General features: G+C 48.8%; 2 protein-coding genes across 2 annotated transcripts in view; both read left to right on the top strand.

Annotated features, from left to right (window-relative positions):
- LOC121164484 (MRN complex-interacting protein-like) overlaps positions 1 to 12,367 on the top strand; it is an 813,414-nt gene that overhangs the window by 734,531 nt on the left and 66,516 nt on the right. The window lies entirely within an intron of this gene.
- LOC121164570 (E3 ubiquitin-protein ligase RING2-like) lies at positions 7,250 to 8,614 on the top strand (the record flags this gene model as incomplete). Its single annotated transcript, XM_040992724.1, has 1 exon — positions 7,250 to 8,614. A coding segment is annotated over one exon (711 nt), but the record flags the coding sequence as incomplete, so codon positions are not given.

Genomic DNA, 12,367 nt, shown 5'->3' with positions numbered 1-12,367 from the left:
AGGTGCCCTGGATGATCAGAGCAATCAGGGCCCAAGCTCCAGACAATGAATCACAAGATGGACAAGATACACAGGATTACCACACCCAGGACAGTGGCAGTGCCCGTTCTGCCTTTAGGCGCCTTCGTGTCAATGGGGTCCTGGCTTCCTTTGTGCCCAAGCCTGGGCCTCTGAGAAGAACCCCAAATCCTGAAAGACAGAGCAGGGAACCCAAGTTCCCCCTCAGGGTGACTTTCACCAAGTGCAACCCCAGCACCAGCTCCCACAGCTCCACCAAGGTGCCCTGGGTGATCAGAGCAATCAGGGCCCAAGCTCCAGTCAATGAATCACAGGGCAAGACCCCCAGGGAACACCCTCAGGGGGTCACCCCTGCCACCAGAGTGGCCCACAGGGACATCCCACAAGGGAAGTCTGAGAGCAAACCTCTCCAGACACCACAGGCCAAGACCCCTGATGCAGGTTGGGTGGACAGGGTCCCCTCCTGTATGAAACGCACCATCAGCCCTCAGAAAGCTTCAGGTCAAGCTGGTGGTACACCACATGCCAAGTCCCGTGAGGAAGGCCAGTTGGTCAGCGCCCAGGCAGCCAGGGTGCTCCACAGCCACATCCCACAGGAGAAGGCTGCAAGCACTGCTGTGGGGAAGACTGAATTCCTGAAACCTCCTGCACTGGAGCGGGATCCATCCAGACCCCAGAAGCGGAAGGTCCCTCTGCCGCTGCCGCTGCCCTGCAAGAGACGAAAGCTACTCATCCTGCCCGAGGCACCCGACCTTGGATGCAGAGTCACTGCCAAGGAAGTAGACGATGAACGGCATATTGTGAGTTACTGAATCAACACAGTCCTGAGTGGTAAGCATGGTCCCTGTCCGGCATGCCCCTGCCCCCTGGCCCTTTCCCATTCCCTGTCAGGTACCTGCCCTCCTCCTTGTGCAGGGGTCGGAAGGAAGAGGGCTCTGGCCTGCTCTTCTTGCCTCTGTCCATTGGGGGTGGCCACTCTGGGGCTCCTCCAGGAAGCCTGCCTTGTTGGGCCAGGCCATAAGGACCTGGGTGTCCTTTCCTGGGGCCCAGGGCTCCTTACTGTGCCATGAGACCCCAGCTAGTGTCTGGGATGAGGGTTGTGCAAGGTCATCCTGAGTCTGCATTTGAGGGGGAGCCCAGGATACCCCCTACTCCCAGCCAGCAGCCTGGCCCCAAAGATAGTCAGCTCCCACAAGGGGCTTCATGGTACCACTTGGTTGCTTGAGGCAGCAGGGCTGGGCCCCAAGTGGTAGCAGAGGGACAGGTTTCCTGGGTAGCCCCTCCAAGCCTGAGCCCACAGGATGCCTCTTCCTGCTTCTCTGACCCATGCATGGCAGCTTTGGCTTCCTTTGACCCAGCACACATGTGCACAGGGACATGCAGCCTGAGAAATGGATCACTCCACAGTGCAATGATCACCTGAGAGTTCCAGAAGGACTCACAGCCATGGGCTGGGGGTCTGCCTCTTGTTTGGGCTCTAGGTGTGGCAGATGCAGGCACAGAGGAGCCTGAGCTTTGCTCAGGTGTGGTGTCGCTCTGCAAGGGAGGCAGAAAGTGCTGGAGGAACAGGCTCGTTGGGGTCACAGAAAAGGCACAGTGTCCTGAGATCAAAGGTCAGCTGATGCTCCAATGGTTTTCCAGATAATGTCACTTGTGAAGAAGGATTGATTCATTTGAAAGGCAGAGTTAACAAGACAGAAACTCAGATCTTTCACCTGCTAGCTCACTCTGCACAGTGGCCACAGTGGCCTGGGCTGGACCAGGCTCCAGCCAGGGATCAGGAGCTCTCCTTGGTCTCCCATGTGGGTGTCAGGGGGACCCTCAGGGTCCTGGACTGTCTTCCCAGGCTTTCCCAGGTGCACCAGCAGGGAGCTCAGTGGGCAGTGCTGTGAGCTCATCCCTGTAGCTGGCCTAGGCTGCATTATCCTCACTCCAGCCTATCTTCTGGCCTCTCTCATGATTTTTCTCTGCTCTGCTTACAAAGACACCATTTAATTGTCATACACTAGGGATTTCCCTGATTTTCTGGAGGTTTTGATTGTCAATTTATTCTGCTGAGTTCTCAAATCCACATTTTATGACTTCCAATCTCTTAACATCTCAGGACACATTTGGGGCCATTTTGTTTGCTATGGCTACTCTGTGTGATGACTCTGCTTATTCCCATTTCTTAAAATGTTAGCACATTTGCTTTTGAAAGAGAAAAGATGGATTCATTTCTTTCTTTCTTTGAAGGTCAGTTAGAGAGTGGAGGGTGAGCCTGAATCTTCCATCTGCTGATTTCCTTTTCACATGACCACAATGGTGAGGACAGAGCCAGGATAAAGCCAGGAGGCAGAAGTTCCATGTGGATCTCCCCCGTGGGTGCAAAGGGCCCAAGCACTTGGCTTTTCCCAGGCTGTTAGTGTGGCGCTGGCACAGAAGTGGAGCAGTCAGGACAGGAACCAGTGCACTTACAGGGTGACAGCACTGCAAGTGGCGACTTGACCTGCTGTGTCAAATGTTGGATTCTAGCTGCTTTACGGCATATGATTGTGTTACAAAAGAAGTGTAATCACTGCCTTTCTCTTGGACTTGTTCATGTCTTCACAAACAGTATATTAGTGCCATTGTTGGATTTCACTTTTCTCTTTTGCAAATTAATTTCTATTGATTTGTCTCTGTGTTTTTATTTTTTTGCTTCCTTTTTGTCTTTTGCCCTTCAGTCCCTCTGTGCTTAGTAGATATGTTCTGTGGATGAGTGTAGGCCATTTTCTTTAAGGGAGCCGGCAGTGTGCTTCAGCACATTACACCCCACGGAGGCACCGGTTTGAGTCCCAGTGGCTCCACTCTGATGCAGCTCTTGACTGCTGATAATTTCCTTTGCCGTGTAGAAACTTCTTAGCCTGATGGAATCCCCGTTTGCTTGAATTGCCTGTGCTTCAGAGTCTTACCCTGGAAGTGTTTGTCTATGTCCATGTCTTGAAATATTTCCATTTAGTCATTTGAGGGAATTTAAGATCCTTGAGCAGTTTAGAGTTGCTTTTTGATTCGAATGAGGTGTCTAGTAGGGATCTTCTTGCATACTTCTGTACAGTTAGGTCCTATTTTCCCAAATCCCTTTGCTAAAGACACTGTCCTTTCTCTCCGGATTGACTTCAGTTGGCTTGTCATCAGTGAGTGGGTTTTGTTTTCCTTGTCTGTTCTCGGGGCCCACATTCCCTCTTGCTGACCTCATGCTGTCAGTCATTTCCTGTCTCCAGGGACTTTGCCTGGGTTTGAGAGCTCCTGTGGGTGAGTGGGTGGGCATTAGTGCTTCCTCCGAGTAGAGATGTCCTTCTGTCCAGACAGGCATGCAGAGTTGGCTGCAGACACTGCAGGTCTGGGGGTTCTTGTCTCAGTGCTGCTTCCCTGAGGGTGAGATCCTGGGCTCCTCATTGGGGAGCTGCTCACGCAGACATCAGTCCTGCGCATGCGGGCACTTGGTGGGCATGTTCTCCTCCACAGGGACTGCCCTGGTGGGCACTGGAGGCCTTGCCTGTGGCCCTGGTGCAGCCCCGGCTTTGTGTTCACAACCGCTCTGATACCTTCTTGTGCACTCAGTGTTGTCTCTCTCCCTTTCAGACAACTACGTTGACAGCCAGATGAGATACGCGAATCGAGGAGGCCTCTTCAGGACATGGCTGCTGTGAGCTGGCCCTGGCCAGCAGCACCTGGCTTCGCTCTGGACATCTGCAGTGACCCCATCTCATGCCGGCGCATGCTGACGTGTTCTGATGCCTGAACAAGATACCACATAAATTCTCAGCACTGGCTGATTTCTCCCACTGTGTTTAGTGTGCCCATGATGCCATGTCATGACTTGAACCCCTCTAGGTCCCAATTGTGTCCCCTTATCCTAGATACCTGCACCCCTTCTGTTTAGCCACTGTGCCCTCTGAGTCAGGTCTGCTGTCCTACTGTCTGTGACAGCCACTATGTCCTCTCCCAGCTGTCTCCTGTCCACCAGCTTCATGGACAGCATTAGTCTTGCACATGCGTGCACATGGCGGGCGTGATCTCCTCAACAGGGACTACCCTGGTGGGGGTTGGAGGCCTTGGCCGTGGCCCTGGTACGGCCCCCACTTTGTGCTCACAACCTCTCTGATATCTTCTTGTGCACTCAGTACAGTCTCTCCCTTTCAGATGACTACGCTGACAGCCGGAGGAGATACGTGAAGTGAGGAGGCCTCTTCAGGACACAGCTGCCATGAGCTGGCACTTGGCTTCGCTCCGGACATCTGCTGCAGCGACCCCATTCCACACCACTGCCTGCGTGTTCTGATGCCTGAATAAGATGGTCCTACAAGTGCTCACGCCCAGCTGATTCCTCGCACAGTGCTTGGTCTCCACCACATCTTGAATGACTTTGGACACTTACCTCACTCACCTGCTCCCCTCCCCCACTTTTTCTTTTGCTATGGGCCACCACCCCTATGCCCTCGATTCACCAGTTTGCTTCCCCACTGTCTGTGACAGCCTCATGTCCTCACCCAGCCATCTCCCCTTCTCTCCAGCTTCATGGAAGGTGGCCTCCTGTCCTTCTCCTGCACTGGGACTGCCCCAGTGCAGGGCAGGCTGCGGGGCCTCAGAACAAAATCCTGTCCCAGGGAGATGCAGCCCCAGGAGGCGAGGAACTGCCCAGTCGGATGGGTGCTGCCAACCACAGTGTGCAGAGTCTTCAGTGACAGTGGCACAAGAGGTGCAGGTTGTTTGTGTCTGTGCCTGGGATGCTGTCCTGGGCTCTGTGGTCTGGTGAGGTGACAGTGCCCTTGCCTCCAGGGCGGCAGGAAGGGCGGTGGGGAAAGATGTCCAAGAATCAGGGTCCAGTGCAGCCAGCAACCTGGCACTTGGGCACCAAATCTGTACTCTCTGGGATCATGGGTGGATAGAGGGGGAGGGGTGCCCCTCCTTTAAAGTAGGGCTTCTAAGAGACTCTCTTCTTCCCCTCCAGCCCCTGCTTTGTACCCCATATTCAAATGGTTCCATGTAGATGTAGAGGCTTCTCCTTCTTAAACTTCTAGAAAAAAGCAGATTAAAATGTTTTCCAAACCTTTTCCAAAACTTTTGAAATTGATGCACGTTCTTGTATGTATAGCATAAGTGAGGGACAGAGGAAGTTCAACACCATTGTACTTTTGAAAAGAATGTGTTTATTCATTTGAAAGACAGAGTTACAGTGAGAGCACGAAGGAGAGACAGAGCTTCCATCCACTGGCTCACTCTCCAAATGGCTGCAAGTGTGGGAACAGGCCAGCCCAGAGCCAGGAGCCAGAAGCTTCTTCCAGGTTTCTGTCATGTTTTCAGGGGTCTGAGGCCTTGAGCCATCTTCCTCTGCCTTCCCAGGCACATTAGCAGGGAGCTAGACTGGAAATGAATTAACTGGGCCTGGAACTGGAGCCCCTATGGAATGTCAGCCTCCCAGGTGGTGCTTCACCAGCTACAGCACACCACAACAGCCTGCCAGGATGATTCTATAGGGGAGGAGTTCTAGTGGATGCCTTTCTCTGCCCTGCCCTCTCCTGCACTGACAACACAGCTGAGAGCCTGGTGCAGTGCCTAGAGATGCAGCACAGTGGCTTGCAAGCAGGAATCCTGGGTCAGGTGCCTGAGACTCACTCATCCAAAGTCTAACAGTGGGGCTGGGCAAGGGATTCTCGGCAGAAGCGGATACCAGGCCCTTCACTTCTCTGCCCTAACCCCCAAGCCCTCACTGGACCCCATTCTCCATGTGCTCCAATGCCCAAACCCAAGGGCCTGAGGCACCTGGCAGTAGTTCTCAGGACCCAAGCCCGAGAGAAGCAGATGGATGAGGAGCGAGGCATGGCCTCTCCACATCCATGTCCAGGTTCCCAGAGGGTGCCTGGATGCAGTCCCCAGGACAGGTAACCCCAGGCTTCTGGGATGTCTCCTCCACACAGCGGGACCAGTCCTCAGGGACACCCCGGCTGAAATCGAACATTCTCTGAGGAGCCCAGTGCTTGAAGGAATAAAGCTGTTGGAAAGGGGCAGGCAATGGGCTTTCCCGGACTGAAGTGTGCAGGTCTCAGCTCGTGGTCACCTCGTAGTTGAGGCTGCGGTCTGTGGTGGCTGCGTCAGGCCGGGCATTTGGGTGCATACATCAAGAGTGCTTGTTCTGCGCTCAGCCGCCAGTTCCCCAAGGACCATAGCACAGGCACCGTGACCCCCACACCCTGAGAAACCCTGAGCCAGGAGCACCCTCTGAATCCTGAACCAATGCGCAGCGCCCTTGCCTTCAGCTGCTGCCTGCTTCTGGGGTTGGGGGTGGCTGGGTGGGACAGAACAGGAGAGTGTTACGGGGGCAGGGCCAAGCCTGCAGGTTCTTGCTCTCTTGGGGCCGCTCCTCCCTGCAGATGCCAAAGTTTCTTCTGAAGGGTGGCAAAGCACTGGCCACTTCTGGGTGCCATTGCCACAGGTCACAGGCAGAAGCCCTGTTCAGGGCTCATCTCCCAGGCAGGGTCCTCAGCTTGGAGAGAGCTGGAAGAGGCCATGAAAGTCCTGCCTCACCTCCTCTGAATGTGACACAAAAGGAGACTGGGTGGGCTCCAGGGGCAGAGTGCAGGTTAGAGCTTGCCCATCTTGGTGGCCACCCCAACCTCCTGGGACTCCAAAGGACACACGTGTCCACCTCTGAGCGATGGCTGTTAAACACAGGTGTGTGATGCCTGCCTGTGGCCTGGTGCTTGTGGGAGCCACAGGCAGGACACTTGGTCTTCAGTGTGGTGATAATGGAGGCATCTTTCAAGGCTGGTTGCTCTTGGAAGGTTGCTGCTGTTCCCTCCCCATCTCTCTCTCAGCATCCTTCTCTGTAGGTAAATGCTGGGGCTGTGATGCCACCTGCCAGGAGACCCTCCCCAGAGTCAGGTTGATGTCTGCAGCAGGCCCTTGAGCCTCCAGAATTGTGAACTGAATGTATTTCTTTTCTGAGTTTGACACTGTCCCAAAGCAGGTTAAGTTGATGCTGCCTATACTTGCATCCCATATGGGTGCCAGCTCCACTGCTGGCTTCCGCACATCCATTCCAGCTCCCTAAAGTGCCCAGGAGAACAGCCCAAGGTGGCCCAAGGACTTGGGCCCCTGCACCCACAGGAGACACCTGGCTGAAGCTCCTGGCTCCCAGCTTCAGCCTGACTCAGCCCTGGCCATTGTGACCCTCTTCCTTTCTCTAACTCAATCTTATAAAAACTAAAATCTACCGGACCCCAACTTCGATGCGCTCATCAGCAAGATCTACCCGAGTCGGGACGAGTACGAAGCTCACCAGGAGAGCGTGCTGGCCAGGATCAACAAGCACAACAACCAGCAGGCACTGAGCCACAGCATCGAGGAGGGACTCAAGATCCAGGCCATGAACAGACTACAGCGAGGCAAGAAGCAGCAGATCGAAAACGGTAGTGGGGCAGAAGATAACGGAGACAGTTCACACTGTAGCAACGCCTCGACCCACAGCAATCAGGAGGCTGGCCCTAGCAACAAACGGACCAAAACGTCGGATGATTCAGGGCTTGAGCTTGACAATAACAACGCCTCGGTGGCTATCGACCCCGTGATGGACGGGGCCAGTGAAATTGAACTGGTATTCAGGCCTCACCCCACGCTGATGGAAAAAGACGACAGTGCACAGACAAGATACATAAAAACTTCAGGCAATGCCACCGTGGATCACCTGTCCAAGTACCTGGCCGTAAGGTTAGCTTTAGAGGAACTGCGGAGCAAGGGAGAGTCCAATCAGATGAACCTGGACACAGCCAGCGAGAAGCAGTACACCATTTACATCGCCACAGCCAGTGGCCAGTTCACCGTTTTAAACGGGTCCTTCTCTTTGGAGTTGGTCAGTGAGAAGTACTGGAAAGTGAACAAGCCCATGGAGCTGTACTACGCACCCACGAAGGAGCACAAGTGAGCTTCTCAGAGCAGCTCTGGGACTGACGTCCCCACAGCCCGACTGGGACCTTCAGGCTGTCGGGCTCCGGGGCAGCAGTGGGTACGCCCTCGGGCTCCGGGGCAGTGGGTACGCCCAGTTTTCTCTCTGAGCCAGACTCGTTTACACTATTCGAATCTCTCCCCTTAATTTAAGACTTTGTTTTTGGAAGGGACTACCATTACTCAGTATTTTTGCTTTTCTTTTAAAAATATACCTAAGTTGTGTGCTTTCACAACGTGTGGTTCCATTTTGGAGCAACTTTTTTACCCAGGAAGTTTCGTAGTTTTCTGGTTTCTGTATTCTTAAGATTCAGCTGACCTCCTTCTTCCGCTGCTCTCAGAAGTTCCTTAGGCCTCTAGAATGTTAATAAGTATTCCTACTTCCCTCTGACGTCTTATATATTTATAGTTTTCTATATAAGCTACAGAATCTTCATGAAGACCAAGGCTCAAATTTACTGTGCTGAAAAACAATTCTCATAGGATTATTATTTTCATGGTATTTTCTTCCGTAACATCTCACCTCACACAGACGTCGTGAACTTAGTGTCCCTTGTAATGCAATGTTACTTTCCTCCCCCTGTATTTTGGGATTCCTGGTCTTGGGGAAGAGAATCAAATAAAATCTTAGGTTCTATGAGAAAAAAAAAAAAAAAAAAACTAAAATCTAAAGAAACAAACAGGGCCCAGCGCGGTGGCGCAAGTGGTTAAAGGTCCTCACCTAGCACGCCCGGGATCCCATATGGGCACCGGTTCTAATCCTGGCAGCCCCGCTTCCCTTCCAGCTCCCTGCCTGTGGCCTGGGAAAGCAGTCGAGGACGGCCCAAAGCTTTGGGGCCCTGCACCCACGTGGGAGACCTGGAAGAGGCTCCTGGCTTCGGATTGGCATAGTATCGGCCGTTGCGCTCACTTGGGGAGTGAATCATCGGATGGAAGATCTTCCTCTCTGTCTCTCCTCTCTGTATATCCGCCTTTCCAATAAAGAAATAATAAAAATAAATCCTTAACAAAAAAAAAAAAAAAGAAACAAACAAAAAACCCCACCCGTTTTCTTTATAATGTACACAGCCTCAAATATTTCAGTATAGCAACGGAAAAACAGACTAAAACAAGAGCACTTCAAAAGTGTAACCTAGCATGTGTGGAATACAGCCATGCATAATGCATACCCACATAAACAACACAACTTGTAAATATGAAGTAGCAGAAAAGTACTGAAATAAAGCATTTCCAAAAAAAAATTTTGTGGAAAATTGAATTAAAATAAGCTTGCTTTGGTGCAAAAAAGTTCTGAATTCTCTACACAGGTTTTGCATAATTGGTATCTTCCAGGGACTGTGTGGGTCCCCTTGTACACATCGGTTGCAGGGGCCAAAGGCCACGGGGAGATGCCCTGTGCTGGGGGGGCTGGCCCCAATCCCAGGAAAAAATAGTGGAGAAACATCAACCCTGAGATATACGCTATTTGCTGCTTACTTTCAAACTTAAGTAGGGATACTTTAAACACGCAAGTCATCCAGAAAGTGGAAACATTGGACTATCAAAAGATAGAGCAGGGGAGCTGGACAGAGGCACAAACAATTCCCTCTGTGTTTACAGCAGAGAGACAACAAACGACTCACTTTCTGTGATGTTGGCAGGGACACAGAAGAAAACCCAAGGGGAGGATGAACTCAGCACTAAAGGGAGAAAGAAACTTAAACTACAAAACACAGGACAGACCACAGCATTGTGCTGTCTCGACTCTGGCACCTGATAAAAGAAGGAAATAAAAATTTTACTTTAGGCTTCTGACTCCAAATACATACTGAGTGCTCCAAAAACAAGTATCACAAGAGACTGTAAAGTGGTCACGTATTGGTGAGCAAGACTGGCATACAGACGCAAACTTTATTTTTTCTGGAGGAAATAAACTGAACTTACAATCCAAAGAAAACACACAGATAACATTCCAAGGAAAATGATCACAATCAGAGCATACAAAATAGATACTCTGGAAAAAAAGGGCAAAACAGATCAAGGATCAAGAAATACCAGGTACTGATCTCACAGGCAAAGGAAAGAGGAACTTAAAAGAATCAGCAGGAAACAAGAAAATTTACAGAAGAATGGAATAGACTCTCAGTGATACAAACAATACACTAGGCTGAATTAGAACTCAATGGACTGAGGACATACCAACCAGAACTGAAGAAAGAAGCTGTAAATGGGGAGATGATCCGAAGACATCACCAAAAATAAAGTTCAGTGACATAAAGAAAGAAAACATGTAGAAAAGTGGTCTGATGCATGGGAGAAAAAGGTGAGAAATTTTGACACCAAATTGGACGTTCAGAAGAAAACAGGAAATAAAAACTGGACTCCAGGTGTTAGGCATGTTTTGTTCTTAACTTGGATGGTGGTTGTGAGCACAGAAACACCCACTGATCTGCAGCTATCGTGCACTTGTTGGTAGGCACACCATATTTTAATGGTTTCCAAAACGGGCACTACTCAAGAAAATTCCCTATGATAAATGATCAGGTATATTTAATCACAGTTCCTGCTTTAGAAACAGCAGGCTATCTATCAAATTTATCACTGATAGATTTGTAATAACCTATACACCCATGCTTTTTTGTGGCTGAAAACTTTTTCCTCTGTTTAGATCAGAATGTTAACTAACCCATTTGCTTATGTACCATTTTGTAAACTAATACCAATAAAGTAGAATTTTCTAAAAGAAGTGATACAGAAAGTACAGATTAATTAATCTCAAGGCTTCAGATCTCACGTTTCTTGATCATCTCAGGCCAGTTATCCTTGTTTCTGGTTTTCAGTGGTTGCCTTTAGGAGCTCAATCTTAAAACTTGCATCTGTAGTTTAAAGCAGTTTGTGGGCTTCACTTGGAAGTAGCCTCCATCTCCTCCTTAGCCACTCTTCTAATTCCATATTCTTTCAAACATTATGAAGTATTAGATGTGATCCTCCAATGATGTGTGGCAGTTTTCCTGCTCTGGGAAATGTGACCTGAAAGCAGTAAAAGTTATATGGTTTTCAGCATTTAACTAACAAACTATGGTGATCACATCTAAAAGCCAAAGACTATAAAAATCACGCATACCATACTACATGCCATAAATGACAATGAGAAAGGAATGAGGTAATAAGCACATTTGGTTTGGAGTTTTATCTTTTTGAGCAAGTACTATACCTCATTTCAGACATGTCACTAGGATATATGTACAGAGAAGATGCTGAGATATTAAAATTGCAGGTTTTAAAATTAAAAAAGAGATTTATCTGATTATTAGCAATTCAAACACTCAAAGTAAACAATATTTTTTTTAGGAAATAGCTATTGCAGATGGAATCGATTTATACTCTAAATAACATTTTAACTATTTACACATGAACAGTTTGCATTAAAAAATAAAATTCTGTATGCAAACGCATTTTTCAAAGCACAACAACCACCATATTATTGATTTGGATAACACTCAAATTCCTTTTATTTACAGGCAATCCAGAAAACTACTTGTCCTATATAAATTTTGGTATGAACGCCTTATATAGTTTAAAAGTAAATTTTAAGCTATAAGTATTTTTAATGATTTTTATATATTCAAACTGCTTTCTAGGTACTTGGACTACTTACACTGTTTTATAGCTACTAATATGCCAATAACAAACACATTTTTCCCTGGTAACTTAATCAATAATAAAATCTCGTCTCTTCTGAGTTTCTATTCACAAGCCACAGCTGTGAGTTGGGAAAGAGCAAGTGCACCACTAAAAAGGCGTCATATGAGAGGGATCTCGTCTAAGCAGAAGAGATTGCTCCTGTCGGACGGAATTCAGACCCTTCTAGAGCATCATAGCAGGTACAAATCAACCTGAGAAATGACAACAGTACACGCTCACATCACAGACAAAGAGCTACACTATGTCAGTTACGGCAGACACTGAAATAATTACTGTCCTCTGATCAAATGCAGAGGGCAAAGACCACCTGTTAGTGTTAGGTCTGGATCAAGAAACAAAAGGTAGACTGACTTTTATGACAGTGCTCCCACACAATTTTAATATCAGCTAGATACGTAGTCAGGTGATATGATCTACAACATGGTATTGCACAATGATGAAACTGTCTTCTCAGAACGTATCTCAGTGTTGTTAAGGGATACATGACTGGGTTTCTATTTGGTTTTATAAAGGCATGTAATAATAGAATGCCTACAGCCTTCATTACTGATTATGCTCAGCTTTTAGGTAGGAGAAATTGTATCAGTTTTGCACATAAACTGCTGTCATTACCACTTCACCATAACAGTATTTCAAAAAACATTTCAAACATTGCCCTCTTGTGATATAGTTAAAGAAATACCAACCTTTTTGAATTTCTTGA

The sequence above is a fragment of the Ochotona curzoniae genome, unplaced genomic scaffold (genome assembly GCF_017591425.1).
Source record: "Ochotona curzoniae isolate NIBS_2020 unplaced genomic scaffold, NIBS_Ocur_1.0 contig_1031, whole genome shotgun sequence".
Classification (NCBI taxonomy): Eukaryota; Metazoa; Chordata; class Mammalia; order Lagomorpha; family Ochotonidae; genus Ochotona; species Ochotona curzoniae.
Note: the sequence above shows the minus strand (reverse complement) of the source record. Positions and strands in the feature narration are given on the sequence as shown.